Source organism: Leguminivora glycinivorella, chromosome 2 (genome assembly GCF_023078275.1).
Source record: "Leguminivora glycinivorella isolate SPB_JAAS2020 chromosome 2, LegGlyc_1.1, whole genome shotgun sequence".
NCBI lineage: Eukaryota > Metazoa > Arthropoda > Insecta > Lepidoptera > Tortricidae > Leguminivora > Leguminivora glycinivorella.
The window spans coordinates 10,543,463-10,566,562 of record NC_062972.1 but is presented as its reverse complement, the minus strand read 5'-3'; the positions used below and the strand labels follow the sequence as shown (position 1 = coordinate 10,566,562).

The window sequence follows — 23,100 nt, the reverse complement described above, 5'->3', positions numbered from 1 at the left end:
CTTAGGCGAAGTTACGCGACAGGAGACGTCTTTGGGCTTCGCTGTTTTACCAACCTTCTACTTTGCCTGATCATTGTGTAGTTGAAGATTACTCTGCAAATATAATCTAGAGATACGGCAGTATCCCCCAAATCGAGCAGCTCTCTCAGGAACTTGGCATGGCCGTATTTCTAATTTCATTTTCCGGCATCTTGCCCCTGTATAGGTCAGTTCCACCAAAATCGTACTAGCGTGAACTGATCAAGTGCTCAACTCTTTTACGAACTATGCCAACCGACCCTAAACTTTTACCCATTTCACAGAGTCTACTGGAAACCGAGGGTGGCTCCGAGTCAGCAAGTCAATCACCTCTTTCGGTCCGCACGCGACGCTACCCGTTGACGCCCCGGCAGTCTGAACGCACTATACCATCCACGTCGTCGGCTGATATGACGCCCCATCACAAGATATCGCACTCCAAGTCCGTGCCCTCCAAGTTCCACTTCAGCGGATTAGGTAACACAACAATCCACTCTTTCCATTTATACAGGGTATGCTGGAAACCTAAACCGGCAAATAGGTCGCCACTATCGGTTCGTATCAGATACCATATCAGCTAAATCTGCGGCATTCTGAGCATTTCATCCACCCCGGCAGCTGATATGACGAGTCACCAAGTCACCTTAAAGCTCGAACTCTGAATCTGTGCCGTATAATAGTGCTTCCTTTCCTAAATAAAGAACCTATTTTAAATCTTAGGCGACCCCGAGTGAGAAAGTCAGTTATAGGGGATCTCTTGTATAGTTGGAGCATGATTAAACTACCTTATTTTATCATTGAAAGAATCATGAACAAATATGCTTATAAACCAACACGGAAATTAAAAAACCGTAATAAAGACATGATCAGTAACAGGATTATATTTAGACGATTTTAAGAAGTAAATTTATAACTTCCGTGTTCTCCAGTGAACTGGTTCCGCCACAAGCCGCAGTCAGCGTCCCTGCTTCGCAACGGCGGCGGCTCCGGCGAGTCTCTGCCCATCTCGGGCAGCATGATCTCGCTGGCACGCCCCAACCTCGCCGCGCAGCCGCTGCCCAGCCGCCCCGTGCACGTCAAGCGACGTGTTGGCTACACGCTCAATAGGTACGGTGGCTGCGTTTGTACACGTGACCAATCCAAGTGGGTCAGTGTGCAGTCTGAGGTCTCGCTCACGTATCGCGATTGGTGATGCATTTAGGATTTTAGCTAAATATATTGTTCGCGTCGCGGAATCATGAGTGTAGAATTGTAGATTCTATTGTTACATCAATGTTTTTTATGGATGCATGTTTTATTAACTTTGTGACGGTAATGCTGGTATTTTCTGTCATTCAATACTTTCTCGATAAATGTCCAGTTTAGTTGACACCCTAAATGACTCAACATTCACTGTGCGTTATTATTATTACGTGCATTCCTACTACCGGCGACGCAGTTGACTTATTTAACAACCTTCTTAACAACTAATCAATTAAAAAGAAATAAAGAATGGGCGTTACCTATTTGATTCCGACAAGACTAATATCCGCTCAATTAAATAGCGTCAATAAAAAATACGACAAACAAAGATTGTCGCTAATCTGACCTATTTGGATTAGGTACTCACATTTTATATTGTGTTAATGTGTTGTATTAAAAAATTCCACCTTTCAAAACGGTCACCTCACCCTCACCGACCGTATTAAATCAAGTTTTTAAAACATGGTTGCGACATTATCAGACTAAGAGAAACAATTAAAAAAATTGCCATCGATATTGAATTAAAAGTTATTTGTATTTGGGTGGGGATTTGGAAGTGGCGTCAGCTGGCGATTTTTCATATTAATTGTCTATCAACTGTCAATAAAGTACATTTGTGTTGCTTAACTTCAAACTCTGGTAAATCCATTCTGCTATAAGGTTGATTCTTTTTCAGATTATATATATTTTTGTACATAATCAACCTTAAAGCAGAAAGGATTTACCCGACCTTGAAGTTAAGCGACACATTTTAAGCTGCTGGATTAACGGTTTGTATCAGGTGACATTATTATTTTAAACATTTTGTAACTGAGTATATTCTTCACTCAAATGTACGCTTAAATTCAGTAGGATAATAATTCGTAGCGCTTCACGATTTGAGCTTTGTAATTTTATGCTCTGTATTTGTGATCACAATTTTAGACAAAATTGTAAGGTGCTTTGGTTTAATTCCGAATTATGGTATATGTATATATATTTACCATAATTAGATTTCTTTTTGCACTTAGTAATATCAGGGTAATTCTTTGAGATATGTCTGCAGTTGCGCGTAATTGCCACGATTTTTCTCTCTGTAAAAGTGATGAATCGTGGCCGTAACTTTTAAACCAGACATATTTTTAAGTATGGTCACTAGATACAAATGTGTGTTTTAATGTAGACAACCTACTGTTCGGAATTATGCCAAGCTCCTCATTGTGTTTTCCTAAATTGAGTCATTTATTTCCAGAGCTCGCAAACGGGTGGAAGACAGATTGAACAGATTTGGTCTAAGAAAGATGGGGAAGAAAAGAGACGGCAGTATCGAGGAAACGAGTGGCGGATGTAAGGGTACCCTAATTATTTATTTTTATGTAGTTACAAGATTAGAAATTGCAGTTCGATTAGGAGCACACTATCAGATAATAAAAAAATAACAGTGTTTAAATCCTGGCAAATTGTTAAAGAAATCTCATAGTACATATGTGTACAGAATTCATTGCCAAAATTATGTTTGAATGTTTACGATCTCTGGCCCACGTTGTAAATCAATAAGAGATTGTCACCTGACAATCCTGACATAGCCATTCGTTGCTGATCTAATACGTAGATATTATGACTAGGATCAACGTAACTTATCCTCCCGAAAATGGGGTGTCAAACCAATATTAGGTGCAACTTAGTAGCGTGATGAAATAAGCCCCTGGTATTACCCGTTTGAACGTTACAGATATGTCCCGCCGCGGCTCGGCCGAGGGCGGGTCGGGCGGCGGCGAATCAGAAGTGGTGGTGCTGAAACGAAGACGACTGGTAGCTGCAGCGCCTTTGTATGCTGGATTGGCGCGGTTCAGCTTTCTACTTGACGCTACTCAGCCCGGTGCCACACCTGACGCGCTGTTCATGGCTGCACTGTTGGATTTGGTAAGCACATTACACTCAAAGGAAGGCAGACCGAAAACGAGAGCTTTTATGCGCTGGAATGCCCGCTTTCTACTTGAGGCTACACAGCCCGGAGCCACGCCTGAAGCGCTGTTCATTACCGCGCTTCTAGATTTGGTGAGCATGTTACCTATACGTATAAAGAGTGGTAGTGGTGCTAAAACAAAGACGGCTGGTGGCTGCAGCACCGTTGTACGCTGGATTGGCGCGGTTCAGCTTTCTGCTTGACGCTACTCAGCCGGGTGCTACGCCTGATGCGTGGTTAGTGGCTGCACTTCTGGATTTGGTGAGCACATTACTCTGAAAAACAAAAGCAGACCGAAAACGAGAGCTTTTATACGCTGGACTGGCGCAGTTTAGCTTTCTGCTTGACGCTACTCAGCCCGGAGCCATACCTGATGCGCTGTTCATGGCCGCACTGCTGGATTTGGTAAGCATATAACCATGTATAGTAAGTATAGTGGTGCTAAAGCGGCGGCGCCTTGGTGTGCGGGACTTTCGCGTTTCTTTTTTATGCGGTCCCATATTCGACATGGTCGCACTAATTATTGGATGACGTACATTTGAGCACGTTAATTTTCGTTTCTATATTCCTGTAATTTTTGTAAATATATAAACCTTTTGTAACGAATATCGTCTTTTTCAATGATGCATAATGGACATAAAAAATCATGTTAACCATGGACTCCTTAGTCTGCCATAGTTTTAGACCTTTTTAGTCATCCGTCACCTATTAATTCTTGACATTAACCCTGTATGTCGGAAACGTTCGTTTCTTTGGTAAGGCCGTCTAGTTTCCGAACATTGATCTATAGTGTCACTGGATGGACATGCTATCTGCAGGAATCAAACGAGTTCATAATCTTTTGACGAAACATAACGAGTATATCCAATCGTGTATTGTTTCAGCCTAACACGGTGGTGGTCGGTAGAGCCGCGATGTTACTGGAGTGTGCACATTTGGTCTACAACTGCAACAAAGGCCAGTGGCCCTATTGGTTGAAGTCCAACATGTCTAAAGCAACTGGTAAATACATTTTTTTTTTAATATTTACTTGGTATATTATATTCATTCGTATGAAACCTTGATATTTTTCTTTTCTCTAGTGACTACGAGTCCGCACCTGAAAAGGCAACGTTTAGCTGCAAAGCTATTTTATCAATGGGCCGAAGTAAGTATTTTATTGCAATTATTAGAAACTTTGTCTGCTTATGTAATTGCATTATATAAATATGTAATGTATTATCCTGACATTTTTACATCGATTATTAGCTTTTGGACCATTTTTACAGGCTATAGGAAACCGATTGGAAGAGATGTTGATCGAAGACAAAAAGTACATAGACAACGTGGTTAACGTCGTTACTGATCCAGACGGACAGCGCGACCTGCTGCAGCAAGATGAAGAGGAAGACTTCCTGGATGAAGGTTAGTGACTCACTTTATACGGAGATGAATGTTCAAAAACTTGTCGCTTTTGAAAAATAATGCAGAGCGTGTGATGTGGGTGAATTTGATAATTCCCTTGCTTTTAGTGTCGACAGAGTAAAGTCTTGAAAGTCGTAAATTTGATCGTCACGCTCCAATCTGCACGAGTCAGCTATTTTTGTATGCGTCTATTAAATATGTTTTTTGGAGGATTTGTAACCAATGGACGAGGACCAGTGTGGAGACACTGAGAATGCGTTCGGTGATCCTCGTGCGAGTAGGTATAACTAAGTCGTGTAACTCCGACAGCGAGCCTGCGGTTCGCGGGCGGGCCGCTGGGCGCGGCGTGCCCGCGCGCGCTGCGACTGGTGGCGTGCGTGCTGCTGGGCGAGATCACGGCGTTCCTGCGCGAGTCCTACCAGAACCTGCCCAAGTCCTGCCGCGCCTCGCTCAAGGAGCGCGGGCCCTGGGACCGCGTCTATAGGTACGCTCCGTTCCCGCAACCCTAGAATGACATATTGGTGGGTAGACTATGTGTTCGGTGTTAAAAAAATAAATCATTTTTGTTAATGTTATGCGAAGGTGGATGGAAAAACGAAGACGTTTGTGTTGTAAGAATAAGTGAGTTCATTATGTTACGTTATTTTGTATTGTACAGTCGAGAGTGCATATTTTTGATGAAACTTTTATTTTAACAGGGCTCTTAGCAGTCAACACACATTAATGCCAGTCGAGTATGTGTTCTAAAGAAATAATGCATGTTTCCTTGCATACTGCACTGAGCGTGCATGCGTATAGAACTACATAGGTTTCGTTAAAGTGTTTTAACTTTACGAAACGACAGAAACCTCACCTCGAAATGAGTTTGTTTACCTAGAGAAGCGCTCGGCGCGCCCGGCACGACTCAGTACCGATACCGTAATACGAGTACGCTACCGGTAATCCGTGCCGACAGCACACTTAACTGCATGGTATGTTAATAACTTACCTACCTAATTTTACCTAAATAAAACAGTAAATACAGTTTAAAATTTAAATTACACTATATAAATTTAATATTTTTACGAGCTCACCCTTACTGACTTTACATAATCACTGAATAAAGGTAGTAATCAAAATATGCAAATAGGTAGTATAGTATTTAGTATAACAAGTAAAAGTAATCGCTTTGCTACATTGGCATGCTCAGTAAAGAAGATTTGAAATTTGGACAAGTATAGTAAAGACAATAGAGCTAAACGCTACGCCTCGGCCTGGGCCTCGCTATGGGGTGCGGTGGTATAATACGGTGCGTGTGTGGTAGGGAAGCCAACCGGCGCTGGAGCATGGCGCTGTCGTCCATGGGCCACTCGCAGGCGTCCGCGCAGAGCCTGCAGTCCATAGCCGGCGCGGAGCCTGAGCGCAAGATCTCTTTCGTCATCCACGAGCCTGAGAATGTCTCCGGCGGGAGCAATGTTACGGTATATTTACTATATCGTCACTACTTTAAAAAAATCTCGTATCTCATGCTTCTCCTCAAAGTTAAAACGCAGTAAGTCTATATGCATTCCATATATACTTACTACAATTTTCTTTTCATTGACAGACGAAGATACAAGTTTTTTTTAAAGTAGTGACGATATATTAATTTCTTCTGTCTTAAAATATCCCTAAATTTAACTGACATTCCAAGTCACTATAATGAATAAACTTAGTGCAATTTAATCTAATCATAAGATACAAAGTGTCGCTTATCCAACAGTTAGCAGACGCGATCCCACCAACTCCCGTAGATGACAAGAAGGGGCGTCTAGGGTCGCGCGGTAAGGCATGCCTGCACCGCCGCAGCACGCAGCAGCATCAGGCCTACGGCTCTTTCAAGCGACGCTCCATCAAGCTACGACAGAAGGACGCGAGAGAAGTCGACGAATGTACGTATTATTTTAATCAAAGTGTTAACGAAAGTACCCAGTCTGCCTTTATTTCATTTGCATGAACAATAGAAATAGCAGACAGTCAAATATACATTGAAAACTAATGTGACTATACATTATGTTGCTCCTTTCTTACTATGAGAATAAGGATAGGTTGAAATTTTGTATTTGATTCAGATTACGGTTTTGTTAGATGAACTAGGTGGCGCTGTACGATAAATATTCAATGTCACATAGTGAACACTTTTTTATATAATTGGCAGCATGTACAAAACGAAGCTATAGTTTTGGCATAAATTACTGAGATACGTACATACATGCTTATACATAATGTGCTATAGGGCCTATAGGCATCGGCTCCAGACTTGTTAAGGTCACTATCTTCAGGGTACCACTTCGATTCATCAACTACCGTTAGTCATTCACCTCAACTTTTCTGTTGACATTTTTTATATTTTATAATTGCAGCTCATGCATGCTTAAAAATAAATGAAAGTATACTTAATTTAAAATTATTGTTTTTTTTTGCAAAAGAATGTTGCAGCGTAGGTAAATTATAAATATTTATTATGCATGTAATATTTGTAATGACATAAATGTCATTTTCAAATTATCCCTTCTATCGCTTTTTGAAATCTGTTTATTAGATTATCTATAACCTTCGAGCAGCAAACACTAAAAAAAGGACTTAACCCTTAAATGCATAGTGATGTTACATGCATCATAGATTTTGGACTCTATTGACAATTTGACAACATGTCAAAATTCAAATTTGAACAAATCATTGTCAAGGGTTAAATATCGAAATAATTAAACTTGAACGAAGATTATGGAGAATCCTGATCATATCATGTTCCACGTTCTTATTGTCTTGACTATAGAATTATTGTTCCAAATACGGTTTGACGATAATAAGATATTATCTGCACAAAGAATGCATTTTCTCAAAGACTTTACGAAATGATTTTATTTTTATTAAATAATTCTAAAGTCTAGACAACATACATTTACTTTGTAACTCATTTCAAATATTTAGCACTTCCATTGGCAAACAAAAGAAATGTAAAACTTATTAAAATTAATAATCCGATAATAAAAGATCCTGTGCACGAAGATTTAAACCACTGTTTAAACAACCGGCCAAAGATCATTTACGTTTCTTTTTTTTAGTTGTTAATCGGCGCTCTGAATCGATACAAAGCAGGCGAAAGGTATCGTCCCTTTCTGACAGGAGTGACACGTCTGAAATATATCCCCCTGCAGGTAATTGTTTGACTAGACTTAGGTCCTAGCCCACCCTTAGTGATGTGGCGTCTGGAGGTTTGCCGCGACTGACGCTTGAACAAATTTTAGGGGGCACTGTAAATATGCCAAACGAGGTGGACAGTGGAGGGGAGGAGAGCCCCGGGGTGCTGTCGGACGACCACGACCACCCGCCCGACAGCCCGGATAGCAACTCCACCGATCCTCCTGATAATAATAAGGGTTTCCCTTGGCTGAAGGTGAGCATGATCATTTCAATCATTTGCAGCACTGGTCATCGCTGTCATTTATCGCCTCATGTTGTATTAACCTCTATTAGCCGTATGATTGTAGCGGTACATGGGAATTCTAGGATTGTCTAACTTGCCTGAGCCTTTTGAACTCCACATTGAAAATACCATAGATGGATAGTCACGCGCTATCACATTGACTGCTATAAGACCACGAGAGCGCCATCTTGGGAAATAGGTGCTGAATGGTGTTAACGGAATAAGCAAGTCAGGCTGTCCTATTTTTCGCCAACTTAAATAAAGCCATTTGTCCAACAATGCAGAATTATGGGTCTTTAAGTATTGTTAACCGTCGCCTCATATCTCAAGAAGGACGGTTATCAAGTCGTCTGTATGTTTTTTTTTTTTTTTTTTATTATTTTTTATGTTTGTTCCTCGATATCTCCGTCGTTCCTGGACCGATTTTGAAAATTTTTTTTTTGATTGAAATGTATATGCATACAGATTGGTCCCATTTTTCTCAGAACCCAGTTCTGATGATGGGATCCTGGAGAAATCGAGGGAACTCCTCAAATCTGAAAGGCATACATATGGTGATTTTTGTGTTTTTAAAGGAACAGCATGCATTTAGGTACGGAACAGTGACATTTGGTGCAGTGGAACTGCTGATGATGGCCAGAACGGAACTCTTCAAATCTGAACGGCACGCTTATAGTGACTTTGGTATTTTTATACGAACAGCATGCACTTTCGTCCAGAACAGTGACATTTGGTGCAGTGGAATTTCTGATGATGGTCAGAACCGAACTCCTCAAATCTGAACGGCACGCTTATAGTGACTTTGGTATTTTTATAAGAACAGCATGCACTTTCGTCCAGAACAGTGACATTTGGTGCAGTGGAACTGCTGATGATGGCCAGAACCAAACTCCTCAAATCTGAACGGCACGCTTATAGTGACTTTGCCATTTTTATAAGAACAGCATGCACTTTCGTCCAGAACAGTGACATTTGGTGCAGTGGAATTTCTGATGATGGTCAGAACCGAACTCCTCAAATCTGAACGGCACGCTTATAGTGACTTTGGTATTTTTATAAGAACAGTATGCACTTTCGTCCAGAACAGTGACATTTGGTGCAGTGGAACTGCTGATGATGGCCAGAACCAAACTCCTCAAACCTGAACGGCACACTCATAGTGACTTTGGTATTTTTGTAAGAAAAGCATGCATTTAAGTTCAGAACAGTGACATTTATTTAGTTATGTTTGTTAAGCATATGTTTTGAAGTCAAAGTTTGTCAAGCTTCGATTTCTTATAATATAATCGGATTCATGAGGAATTGAGGAAACTCCTCAAACCTTAACGTTATACGTATATTCATTTGTGTTGCCATCTAATAATTAAAGCATTAAAAGCAGTTTTAAAAAATACTTACACATTTCTACATAAACCAACATTCGCAAGTAGCTTTCACCAGAACCCGAAAGGCGACGGTTTTTTTTTCTTAAAAATTATTTTGTACCTATAAGTTATTTTGACAACACTTCCCTAACCACAGGTGTTCAGGCTGTTCAGAGGCATAATTCAACGATTCTCAACAAGGAATTGTTGATTTTCTCTTTGGAATTGTTGAGACGTGTTCAGTTTGTGTGTGTGTGTGTGTGTGTGCCTATTGTCAACGCGCGCTCAATACTACCTACCCAAAATTGTACCAAGTGTAGCAGTTCCTCGAAAATCCATTGCATTGAACACTCTGATGCCTGAACACTGTGTTGAGGTTTCTATTTAATATAAGTACATACATGGATTGCGCATGCATTGACTGTATAGGCATGTGTTTAAACAGAAAATAAACATTTTAAGCATGTGTTGGAGCATCATTTAAATAGTGCACTTAAAAAACAACAAATCTAAACAAAAATTAAAGAATTACCTATTGTAGCTTAAATCAAACAAATAAAAAACACAGCCTAATCAGCAAAATAAATAAATAGTTGCATTTTTAAAGTATTGAACGCTTTTTCGAGTGATATTCAAAGAAAGTTGTACACGATTATAAACGACCAACCAAGTGTATCAATCAAGCGGATCAATGAATTATATTTTGAATTATGAGTCGTACAACTTTTTTGAATATTACCCCTGTTCTTCGTCCACGACGAATACAGCTACATTTGCGTTGCAGGTTATGGTAAAGTTCCTGAACTCGTTCAACTACGTATGCTGCCACCAGAATTTCTGCCACCCGTACTGCTTCCGTCGCAACATGCGCGCCAGCGCACGCCTCATGAAGTCCGTCCAGAAGGTAACGCATGGCTTCATATGCTTGTTTGTTACTCACTTAGTGACGTGGCTAGGCGAGATTGCCTCACCCGAAACCCCCTCAGATGCAAGGGCCGCTTCGTCCATACCTAAACTCAAACTCAAATTATTTGTTTACAATCATGGGTGACAGTGTTGATACAAAAAGGTCCCAATACCTTTTCATTTTGAATTGGGACCTTGGCGGTAGGTCCGTGTACGTACGATTAATTCAGAGAAAGTCATCTCTCTCAGACCTAAAAGTTGTGTATAAATGTTTCAGATATATGGGGAGAAGTTTGGACCTGAAGTAAATGCTACGAATAACGAAGATGGAGTTGGTGGAGCGCGCCGAGGGCGCCGAACGCGCAAGTCTTCGGAACACGTCACTGACAGGTCCGTATGCTAGTCAAATCACCGGATCTAAAATCAACATGTCACTAAGGTTTTTGTGGCAATGAACATTAATAAGAATCTAGTTTTATTATTGCAATATAATTTAAAACTATACATAGTGTGTGCTTTTATAGTATTTTATGCAACAGGCGTTTAAAGGAGGTCAAAAAAGACGAGTGGCGTGGGTAACAATTTGAGGCGAAGCCGAAAATTAAGGTCCGACCGAGAACGATTTTTTTGTCTCGGCCGAGAACGAGACCGAGACCGAGAATGAATGGCATTCTCGGCCGAGACCGAGACCGAGACCGAGAATTAGTGAAATAGAAGATAAAACACGTATTTTACGCAAAAATAAAAAAATACCGACTAGACTTTTATAAAAAACACATAAACCGCTCAATCAATCATGTTTGCTAAAGTTTTCCTTGAAAACCTTTACTAAACATTCACGATTTCTAGGTAGGTTCAAAAGTTGGTGTTACATTACACCTATTGGTGTTCAGAGTAGAGATGACATATAAGATATTATTTTCAAAATTTTATAGTTTTAGGCGAACAAAAAATACACCCACTTAAAGTGTAGCAATATTTTTTACGATTTTTGCATATGCCTCCAAAGGACTGTAGTCACGAGTATTTATGATTTTAATTCCAATTCGCCACACGTTCCATTATAGATGAAAACATATTTTTTTCACATTGTGTTTTTTTTATGCCAATCGATTCCATTCTCCTATTTTTTTCTTTTCTAATTTTTTTCATATATGAATTTTATGGGAAAAGTTTTTCGCGATTTGTAACTTTTCTAGCCGGAATTTTTTTAGTCCCATACAAGCTTTTGATCCTGGATAGGAATGGGATCGATTTGAGTAAAAAAAAGTTTCATTAATTTGAAATCGAGGAAGGTCTCCTTAGACCATTTTCGCGTAGGACCACGAGATCTCATAGCTGACCTTACTGACCCGCTATCAAAATACACCCTTTTATTTGATTGTTACAGCCTTAAAAAATCTTAAAATATGGATACGTAATTAATCGAAATCACGAAAAATGTCACGCCACCTAGGCAATGCGACCATTGGTGACTAAGAAGAGAAGCTAACAGTTCACTATGTAAAATAAAAATCAGTCTCGGTCTGGCCGAGAATCTCGGCCGATTTTGGCCGAGAACCGAGACCGAGATCTCGGCCCGATTTTCGGCCGAGAATGCCGAGACAGAGACCGAGACCGAGATCTCGGTCGGACCTTACCGAAAATTGTTATTAAGACGCCACGAGTATTTTTTGACTCAGTTAAACACCGTTGCATACAATACTTTTTCTACGACCATGCACTTACTTTTGAATAGTTTTCTAGAATAACTTTCGTGAAATTCGCACTGTTTCCTATAAGTATTTTGACTTGTCCTCTGCAATGTTTCTGCACTCACACTGTCGGCCCAGCCACGACATTGGTCTAAGCGCGGCAGCGGTGAGCGGCAGCCATACGTGCGAATGAAAAGTCCTATCGCTGTATCTCGCTCCAATGTATGGCCGCCGCTCACCGCTGTCGCGCTTAGACCAATGTCGTGGCTGAGCCGTGTCGCTCGCACTCCCCCGCGCCGCCCGCCGCCGGCCGGCGGCGCCCCGCGGCCCGCTATATCCCTTAACGGCTACCTAACAATGCTGTAAGAGCTATATCGTATGCGTGGGCGCGCGGGGCGCCGGCCGGGGGCGGGCATCTTTTATGTAGGGTTTTAACGATCTATGCACGACACGGTAAATGACGAATAACAACACGGGAGTAGAAAAAAAAGTTAATCAAATGTCTATCTGTTTAATGGAACGGCGTACATTGAAGTAACATATAAAACATGCAATTTTTTTTTTCAGGATCGATAGGTCCGTAATCGAAAGTGCGGGACTGGCATACCACGCAGCTGGCGTAGAAGCGGCGGCGGCGGCCAAGCCCGCTGAACCCACCACCTCGCCCACATCTGCGGTCTACCCACCGGCCGAGCCGCCCGCTATACTCAAGTACCTCAAAGGGCAGGTAGGTCACGTTCTGCAGTAATAACAGGGTCAAAAAAAACATTGCTGATTCAAATTTTTTTTATTGGTGATCGACCCTTCGCGCCTAAACAATTTTCAAAATTACCTCCCAGTCAAATCAGCTTCTTTTTAAGAACTGTCAAAACGAATTTGAACGACTTGCTAATATGGAATTTATATTTAATCGAATTGAGTGACGTCACGGTCAACTCAGTTATTTTATTTATTTCTACCTGAGTTATTAAATAGAAATTGGATTTAAAAATAAATTCTGTCCATGTTTTTCTTATAATTATCTGATGCTTTATTTCGTGCATGGTATAAAATATTTTATTTTAACTACAGTCAAATTCCCTATTAAATTATTCTACGTACGATGACGTTTATTGCGCTCCGAAAATCTTACTATTCCCAAATGACTCCTTCACCGATTGACTCAGGTCCGCGATGCATACCACGCGCCTCTGGCCACGCTGATCAAAGGCGCCTGTACCATGGACGAGCAACTATTCGCGGAGAGCGCCGCAGTGGCGTGGCAGTTACTGCTAGAACCGGACCGGGAGCTGAGCGCCTGCGCGGCGTCACTTTCATACTTGCCGCTGTGAAGGCACCCCTCACAGCCTCTGAGATCATGCATAATGACTTGAAGCACACCGACCCCGCAGTCAGGTTCGTACAATTCGAACACAATATCTGAGATGAGATATTGTGTGTGCGTTCGACTCGTTGTACTTGCTTTGGCAACCACACTCCATTGGAAACACAATAGCTCGTATACAAGCTTATTTTTGTTAAGTATATAAGTTTTTTTTTAGAAACAAGGAATTTTGCCAATGACCATAGTTTTATTATTGCGCTTATTGTACCTAATTTTACCTGTAGATTAGCCTGTTTTTTTTTTATATTACAGAATCAAAGCGATCCTAAAATTCCAAGTAATGTGGAAGCTCCGCTACCAAGTATGGCCTCGCATGGAGGAGGGCGCCTCGGTGACATTCAAAGTGCCTCCTCCGGGCATCGAGTTCACTCTGCCCTCTCCCAAGATCGGCATCGAGTCCCTGCCCGTCGTCGACCCGCCGTGGACGCCGCAGGTCAAGGACAAGGATATGGAGATGACCTTGAACCAGGAGCGGCATGTAAGTGTGTTATTGACCTAAATACTTTAGTAGCATTAAATGTACTTAGTACGAACGTGGATCTAACTTCTAACTATGGATGGAATTTAAATCACTCCAGGGGGGGATACTGTCGCAACTACACTTTCAACTGCCATAAAAATTAAAACGGACTCCTACATCTAAAAGTCTTCTCTTATAATAACTTTCAGTTATATTTCGCAGTACCCTGAGTAACTCCTAGCAAAATTGTTTACACAGCGATCGCTAGTAACAGCAACCAAGACCCGCAAGAAGCAGCAAACGGAAGCAATTAAGCGCGCATTACAGCAACGAAACGATAAGAAGCGCGCGGAGCGGGAGAGCTTCCTTATAACCACCATACCCATCACCAGGCAGGCGGCGCGAGAGCCTGCACTCGACCACGCCGCCGACGATCACATTGAACGTGAGTTTCATTTTACTTATCGATAATCTCTAGTAAGAAAGACCAAGAAGCAAGAAACAAACCGAAGCTGTCGAGCGCGCGCTACAACGGCGGAATGACAAAAAGCCCATCCCTAGGCCCATCAAACCCATCACTAGGCAAGCGGCACGATCACGCCGCCGACGACCACATTGAACGTGACCCTTTTTACTTATCGTTAAGCTCTGGTAGCAACTACCAAGACCCTAAAGAAACAGCCAACCCAACTGATAAAGCGTGCGTCTCGGCAGGTATCGACAAGAAAAGCATTTACCGTCATACCTACCCATTTTACCATTAAGAGAGTTTGAAAGAAAGTAATTTTTTACAGACTCATCACTGATACTATGTATGTTCTTAGACTTTTGGAGGGTCTACTTGGGTGGGCAGATCCTTCGCTAAGGTTTGAAAAACAGGCACAGAAACCACCAAAAATCAAAAATTTCTACCACCATTTTGCTCCCAAATAATCCCTGTTTCTTACAGCACCAGCCGATGAGGAGATCTCAGAAGGCGTCCGCGGCTCACACCATACACAGGTGGCATCAGCCCTGTTCCCATCCGCGCTATGCTCGGCTGTAGCCGAGATAGTTTCGCTGTTAGACGATGCGGCGGTCTCTGCTGAGGGTTGCTCAGTCTACGAAGTTGCCTATCAGGTTAGACATTATTTTCACAACCACCGAAAAATCTCGCGAGGAGGCTTATACGCAAGTGGTGTTAGATCATAATTATCACTCCTTTAAAACACACTGTTACTGGCAAAATTACGAGAATGATGCAAAATGTAGTGTCAAACTGAGTGTAATCTTAAGTTGGTTTATGATCAGACCTGAAAAAAGCAGTTTGTCTTACCTAAAAATTCAAGCTATGCATATTCAACATTCCGTAACTATGCATCTTCTTATACTTAGGTTATATGGGGCTGCTTAGTAGAAGACTCAGCCCTATTCCTCCGCCACGTGCTCGAGCGTCTGACGCGCGACCACCAAGACGAGATGTTCAAGTTGCTTCGACACCTCATTCGCTTCATACCGCGGTTGCCGCAACAGGCTGCGTTCGCACTATACAACTACATCATTGGCTATGTCATGTTCTATATACGCTCGCCGCATGAGGAGGGACAGAGGCTTATTGGAGCTGCCCTTTCTATTCTTTGGATGGTAAGAGTTCCTCTTAACTAACGTTACTTCGTCACTCCTCTTTACTACGTCATAATACCAAAGCATAAAGTTTAAGACAATGTCTTTCTTCTGCCTATAAAGTTCATATCTGGTTATTGATAAGTTCCATCATTACTAGTTGGTTTTGTATTTTCAGGTTGTCCATAGCGTTCACGGAATAATGTTTAAAGATCTAAAGCAAATTTTACGGAAAGAGCAATGTGACGCATCTATTTTGCTTACTGCCAACGTGCCTGCAGCTAAGAAGATTATTGTACACGGACCAGGTAACATTTTCACTTAACGCCAGTTTATCTTAATATTTAATGAGACTAGCTCTTTGGAGATAGTTATGGACGTCATGGATGTACCTAACTAAATTTTTCTTTAGAACATTTAATACCCAACTTGAAGCCCTTACTTTAGAATCTAGTTTTAATGATCTTCAAACTTGAGTGACTTTTACTAAAAGCACTGCACTTTTCTTTACAGCTGACAATGAGGGTTGCATTCCATCACAATTCCCAATTCAAGAAGACACTCAATTTGGCCAAATATTGAAGGAATCGCTAGATTTCTTTGGGATACCAGAACACCTGCACACTGAACACTTCCTGGTTGATTTTAAAACTCGTAAGTCCCTATGACTCATCATCAGTCAGAGACCCCCTTACGAAACCTAAATGGAGTATTTTTCCATCTGAATCATGCCGTCAAACTACTGAAACAAGCGAAACACCTTTTGTTGTTGACAAAAACATACTTTCCAACTCCCTATTTTCATTATCAAAGAAACAAATGCGCATAATTTACTACTTTGGCTACATTGTTTACCCTTTAACCCTCAACGACCTCAACTAAAGAACGGGGTACAGCTCACTAACGTTCATTCAATTTGACAAGGTGACGTACCACGGACCATTTACATGGCGTTCGAACGACTAATATTCGAAATTTGTTTCAGGTCAAATCCATAACCCGCAGTCGTACGTGCGCGACTGGTACTTCTTCAAACGCTCGCAGTACCCGCAACTAGGGCTAGTCCACATGGCTCCGGACGTCGCCTTCGATAAGCTGCAGCAGCAGGAGTTGCTTTCCAAGTTCGTGGAGATCGGCAAGGTGCTGCTCACCTGGGCTATCTTGAAGAATGTCGACATGGTAAATTTCTTATTTCAAAATAAATGTAAATACCGAGGAAATTACAAAAGACATGGCTTTAGGTAAAACAAGTGACCTTCGCACAAGTTCTCATTAACAAAGAAAAAAGTCTGACAACTTATGGATTCTACGATGAACGAACGTTAGCGCGATGTAGGATATTCGCCAGTCGTAACAGCGCCATCTACCGGGACATTGGGTAAACCTATTCTGATAGATACTTCAAGCGCTCGCAGTACCCGCAACTGGTTCTTGTGCACATGGCGCCGGACGTCGCCTTCGACAAGCTCAGCAGCAGGAGACGCTGGTCCAAGTTCGTGGAGATCGGAAAGGTGCTGCTCACCTGGGCCATCCTGAAAAACGTCGACATGGTAAGTTTCTTGTGATTTAAAATACAAGGTCACCAAGGTGCAAGGAGCCAACTAAAGTCATGGCATTAGGTGAGGCAATTTTATCTTTACGCAAGTCCCTTTCGCACAAGTCCTTACTGATATAGAAAATGCTAACATCTTATGAATTTTACGATGAACAAACGTTAGCGCGATGTAGGATATTTCCCAGCCGTAACAGCGCCATCTACCAGAATATTGGGTAAGCCTTTTCCGATAGACATTGCCCTAAACCGCGTTTATGTTTTCCGAGTATACTACTACAGAAAATATTTTGTTTCAGGTGGTCCAACGCGTGGTGTTCCTCCACGACGAACTGATGAAGCTGCCAGCTTTCCCTCGCAAAGCGCTCGAAGCTGACCTGCAACTATACAGCAGAGGGGCGCTCGGGTCCACACTCCTCGGCTTAGACGTACTTCACAAGTTTATGTATGTTTTGTTTGAGTGTTCCACAACCTGACATAACCTTGTTTTGTTCAAAGTTAACTATCAGTAACCTATAATTTTCTAATTGGTTCCAGGTGGGTCCGCCTCATAGCGCGCATGTTCGAAGCCATGGCGGGAAACTTCACGTCGTCCCGTGACATCCATCTATTCCTCAATGTTCTGAACGGTGCACTCATGTTGCACAGCGAGGATTCACTTATCCTCAGATATGTCATTGCCACATACGTTAACGCTGCGTTCAATTTTAAGAACATCTTCTCTACTAATGGGTACGATTTCGTTTTTACCGATTTCTAATTTTCACTAAGGTACTAGTCCCACCAAAAGCGAGTAAGCTGGTCCCGTCACCAAAAGCGAGTAAGATAAGGAAAAAGTTAAATTTGTTTTTAGCTATCGTCGATAGAAACGAATTAAACAATTAACCCGTATATATCTTACGATAGTCGTTTCCGTTTTGTTAAATAAAAAATAGGATCAATTAAAATTTGACGCGATGATTGCTCCAATAGAAACGCGAACGCTCGGCGACGAACTATAAGTCCGTTTTCACATTATCCCATCCGATATCGGATGTCGGAAGGATTTCAATGTAAAAAATCCAAGATGGCGCCTGTAATGTATGGGATATCGGTCCGACATCCGATATCGGATCGATAATGTGAAAACGCACTAACTCGCTCATCAATCGTCCGCTCTCTATTTTATTTACACGGGAGTGACTATCTTTTGTTCGTATCTATCGCGGATGGCTCATCCATCGCCATCGCTTACTCGGTTTTGGTGGGACCAGTTCCTATGAGAGTACTTCTTTCTTCTATTTTTTTTTTTTTTAGTATGAATAGGCAGACGTTTGACCACGATCACACCTGAACCGATCACTATAAGTACTTTTCTACTATAATGATATATTTTTCAGGTACCTTCTCATCATGCCAACACTTCTTCAGATCTATTCGAATTATCAAACGAACAAGCTAGTGACAACAACGATAGAGTACGCCGTGAAACAGTTTTATCTACTGAACAGGAAGCCGTTCATTCTGCAGATGTTTGGCTCCGTGTCGGCCATATTGGATACTGATGAGGAATCAGCTTATGGTGATGCCAGTAAGGTATAAATACACCATCAAGATATAGTACATTACATCAGAGGCCGGGAAAATGAGGATTTCCGGCCAAGTGGGTATATACGGCCGAGCGAGCGTGCGAGCGAGGCCAGATAGGGATACGAGGCCGGGAATCCGTTTTCACGCCGAGGCATGTATAGTGCTTTTCTCAAACATACAATGAAATAAAAAAAAAATGCTCTAAAGGACAATATTTTATTTATTAAGTGACAAAATACAAATAGACATATGAATACTAGTAATTAAACGAATTTCACGTGCAAACATCAACGATAAAAAGCTTATTCTAAAATTACATTACAATACATTGTTTGTGAACGATACGCTAGGATCCATTTTGGAACCAAATTGGAATACACTCAAACGTCAAGTGTGACAAGTATCCAGGTCACACAAAAATTAAAAAAAAAGTGACGTGACAGTACTGACAGCTTACTTAAAAAAGTTACTTTGCAGGCCTAGGCCTAAAAAATAATATGAAATCCCTTTACAGTCCTCTCGAGTTGTTGCGCCCAAAAAAAGCGATACTTCCCAGCCCATTTTAAGGAACGTAAAGACAATATTTCATTGCATGTTTGAGTAAAATATATTGTTTGCACATTGGTACAGTAAACTCCATATAAACATGTGTAATTTGTAATATTTGGCCTTGTTTTTCTCATCGTAGTACTATTACAATGAGAAGACCTAAATAAAATCCGGTTCGAATGGCCATTTGTTGCTACGTTACAATTGTTTCATATCTAATTATTAAAGGCCACATAATATAAAATACATGTTTTCCTATTCTATAAATTGTTATATCATTTATTAATTTTATTTTCATTGCGATAGAGGAACAAAATGTCTTTGTGAATGATGTTTTTGAAATTTGGTTACGAGATCAAATTACGAACGAATAATACTTTTTATGAACATCAATCTCTGTTTTTTTTCTCACGTAGGTACAATCAAGCTGCCTCTTCAACCTGCTGCTAAGCCTAGAGACACCTTCACCCGACCCACTTCACATCGCCGAACTAATCAAAGAGGAAAAGCCACTCAAACCCATCGACTTCTGCTATCGGGATGAGGACGAGATGGTCAATGTGCTCGACTGCATTAGCTTATGCGTCATGGTCGTATCATACTCTTCTGAGAGTATGCGGGGTTATCAAATGCTTGTAAGTATTATATACTAGCTTTTGCCCGCGGCTTCGCTCGCGTTAGAAAGAGACAAAAAGTAGCCTATGTCACTCTCCGTCCCTTTAACTATCTCCACTTCAAAAATCACGTTTATTCGTCGCTCCGTTTTGCCGTGAAAGACGGACAAACAAACAGACAACAACACTTTCCCATTTTTAATATTACATAGTATGGATCTATTACGCTTACTGCTGGCCCATATACTTATTGCATCGAATCGAACAGCCTGTTTAACCTAGAGACACCTTCACTTAACCCGCTTCACATTGTTATACAAATCAACCCATTACGGTCAGTTGTTGCACCAAACCGTCTGTCAACGTAAGCCACATTATCGCCGAAAATTTTTACAGTTGTGTGACATCCGATTCCGGATAATGCAAAACCCTTAGCCTTTGCAAAATTTTGTTGTAAGTATTGATGTGTCTGTTAACAATGTTTGATGCAACTGGCGCTTAAAACGAAGTGCAAATAACATAGCGACATCCAAACGTACTCCTATATATGTGGCTTCGGGTATTTTCCCATGTAGATCAGATTATTAGCATACTTATAATTCTTTTTCAGATAATTCTGGAAGCGATATTGCCGTGCTACGTGAAACAGATTCAATTGCCAACATACAATAGAGAAGGAAAGACTGAGAAAGAGATCATACAACAACTGGCGATAGCTATCAAAACTCTTGTCAACAACTGTGAAGGATTGTCAAAGTAAGAGTCAAGTTAGATAGGCCGCTCTAAACATTTAGTCGCATCTTATCTAAAAAAAAACAGCGCCTAGTATTTTCATAATTGCGAATCATACTATCTTTGGGGGTAACTGAAAAAAGTATGTAGCAAATTGTATCACTTAAAAATTTACAACTTTATACTAGTCACTTTACAAGTGCTGGCGCGAACGTAACGAATTAGTGAACGAAAATATCTAAAAAATATATTGTACATTGATAGGTACATGTGCCACTCATGCAATTAAATAATAATAAACATTTATTTGAGACTTTACAAATCCATATTTTGTTTGACTTTACAAATTTTAGTACAGTTTAGTTACAGTGTTTGGGTCGAAACGATTTACACGAAAAGCGATGTAAGAGTAAGATTAAAAGAGATTCTTGGGTGTAGGGAACTAATCATGTAAGTATAACCATTTCAGGTCATACAATGGCCCCTACCGCACGTCACCCGAACATAAAGGCTCATCTCAGCGGGGGGTTCGCACCGCGCCCACCTCTCAGTTTAAAGGCCTCGACGGACTCGACGAGGAGTCGCATTCGCGCTACGTTAGCGACCACTCGCGCGCTCAGCCTGTGCCGGAGTATACCGGCGCTGAAGACTCAGAGGTACCAGAACTTAGAACATTATTAAAAGAATCCTGGCCCCAGAAACGAGAGCGTGTCACAAATCCCAATCCTGCATAACTTTTTGCCAGTTACTAACGTGATGCTGAAGCAGATCCTCCGCCGTAATGTTTTCCAGCGGTGACCTTCTTGACAGCCAGATCATCTCCCATTCTCAGCAAGTGATCAAATCAGCGAAGTTTGTGAGTTTACGTTTTGCTGATTTTTGGTCCAGCCACTAACTCTTCGCTATGCGTCACAGCAATGCATAAAGATGGATCGTATAACGGATTTTAAAATATTCTTCCTAGCTAAATTTTCCACGAACTGAAATACGCCAATATTAAACGCTGGTTTAAACAAACTTAAACGTAAGTATAGATGTAACAACGTTCCATTTTATTTGTCATTTACAGTTAATACGGGCAGAATATCGTCGTCCGCGAGATGTTTTGCTGTCTCTAGTGGGAGACTTCATCGGACGCGCTACAACACGACTTCTTGACCTCAACGGATCCAAGGGCAGCGGTGGCAGCGAGGGCAAACCGGTAGAGCTGCTCGACTGCAAGTCACATGCGGTAAGTCAAATTATTATATCGTACCACCAGGCAGGCAAGCATGGCCGCGCGATAAATGATATAAAATCAGGCCGTTCCTTTCGCAGTATTTGTAAGTGCGATAGGGACGGCCTGATGTTTTATCGCTTATCGCGCAACCATGCTATCGGTGCTGTTTGACTAGCTGGGTGGGAATAGGAATCAATTATTTGGTCTAATGAAGACAATGACATTTTAGGTTTTTTTTTCTTCTTGGAGTAATTTGATAGTTGGCTAATTTATTACCAAATTAAATACGTAAACTTTTTGTTTTGACAGCGGCTGGCAGAGATCGCGCACTCGCTACTGAAGGTGTCACCATATGATCCTGAGTCCATGGGCTGCCGCGGTCTGCACCGCTATATGACTCAGGTAATATACTTATTATCTATTATTTTAACCAGCCCAGAGCAACCCTCTTCTTTTTAAACTTTAAATGTCTTGAAAGAAATGGTACTGTGTAATTGGACTACTGTCGACCGAAACTAAAATTTGTGTTTGTCGCAGGTTCTACCGGCAGCGGATTGGGCCGATGATGCTTTGCGTCCTGCTCTTATTATGATCATAAGGCGCCTGGATAAGGTCTTCCTTAAGATCGCTAAGAAACCTAGCATTAGGGTAAGTTCTACAGTGGCAAAAGTTTGGCTTTGTACTAGGGATGTACCGACTAGTGATTTGGCCAACTAGGCTGACTACCGACTAGTCGGCGCTTGGGTGGCCGATTAGTCGGCCGACTAGTCGGCTAGTTGGCCAGAACATAATTTTCGACTAAGTTCACCAGAATTTTTGTTCCTATCGCGCTTTTCATTATTTTTTACAGATCAAAGGTCTATAAGAATATTTATATTTTTTGGCTTAGTAGGCAGTGATCCTGCCTATGAAACTGATAGTATTGGGTAGGGCATTTATGACTGTGTGATGATCACGGATATATGTTCTTTTGACAAACAAAGCCATAACGGATACGTACATAATCCAACCATAAATCATCCGTTAATTTATTTTTGTATTGACATCCTATCACTTATGAAGTGCCCACTAATCGGCCTTTTTTTGCCGACTAGTCGCCGACTAATCGCCGACTACAAATATGACCGGATAGTCGGCTTTCCCGACTAGTCGGTACATCCCTACTTTGTACAGTTTTATGGCGTGTTCATTAAATGAGTGAAAGTTAGATAAGTCTACGGACTATCGTATGATTTGTTTGTTTCAGCGAAACACTGACTGGGACTCTGCAGCGGTGCTGCTCAAAGGCGTATACGAAACTATGATACGGTGTCCGTACGTCATGCATTGGCAGCAAGTTAAAACTTTACTAAACACTGTTCAGGTAGGTACATCACACTAATTTTATACACTGCTTAATAC

General features: G+C 41.3%; 1 protein-coding gene across 1 annotated transcript in view; it reads left to right on the top strand.

The window, feature by feature from the left end:
- Nucleotides 1–23,100, top strand: part of LOC125237475 (protein unc-80 homolog) — a 70,307-nt gene that overhangs the window by 34,023 nt on the left and 13,184 nt on the right. Inside the window, 34 exon segments of the mRNA XM_048144585.1 lie at nt 303–495; nt 948–1,125; nt 2,492–2,586; nt 2,972–3,162; nt 4,090–4,207; nt 4,288–4,352; nt 4,474–4,609; nt 4,919–5,093; nt 5,913–6,069; nt 6,351–6,519; nt 7,693–7,785; nt 7,876–8,024; nt 10,203–10,322; nt 10,602–10,714; nt 12,586–12,745; nt 13,185–13,326; nt 13,329–13,413; nt 13,655–13,880; nt 14,121–14,307; nt 14,812–14,981; nt 15,237–15,485; nt 15,643–15,772; nt 15,978–16,118; nt 16,450–16,643; nt 17,316–17,461; nt 17,554–17,748; nt 18,396–18,591; nt 19,551–19,769; nt 20,359–20,504; nt 20,950–21,136; nt 21,550–21,711; nt 22,009–22,101; nt 22,237–22,347; nt 22,946–23,062. Coding sequence (XP_048000542.1) covers nt 303–495; nt 948–1,125; nt 2,492–2,586; nt 2,972–3,162; nt 4,090–4,207; nt 4,288–4,352; nt 4,474–4,609; nt 4,919–5,093; nt 5,913–6,069; nt 6,351–6,519; nt 7,693–7,785; nt 7,876–8,024; nt 10,203–10,322; nt 10,602–10,714; nt 12,586–12,745; nt 13,185–13,326; nt 13,329–13,413; nt 13,655–13,880; nt 14,121–14,307; nt 14,812–14,981; nt 15,237–15,485; nt 15,643–15,772; nt 15,978–16,118; nt 16,450–16,643; nt 17,316–17,461; nt 17,554–17,748; nt 18,396–18,591; nt 19,551–19,769; nt 20,359–20,504; nt 20,950–21,136; nt 21,550–21,711; nt 22,009–22,101; nt 22,237–22,347; nt 22,946–23,062 — 5,208 coding nt within the window.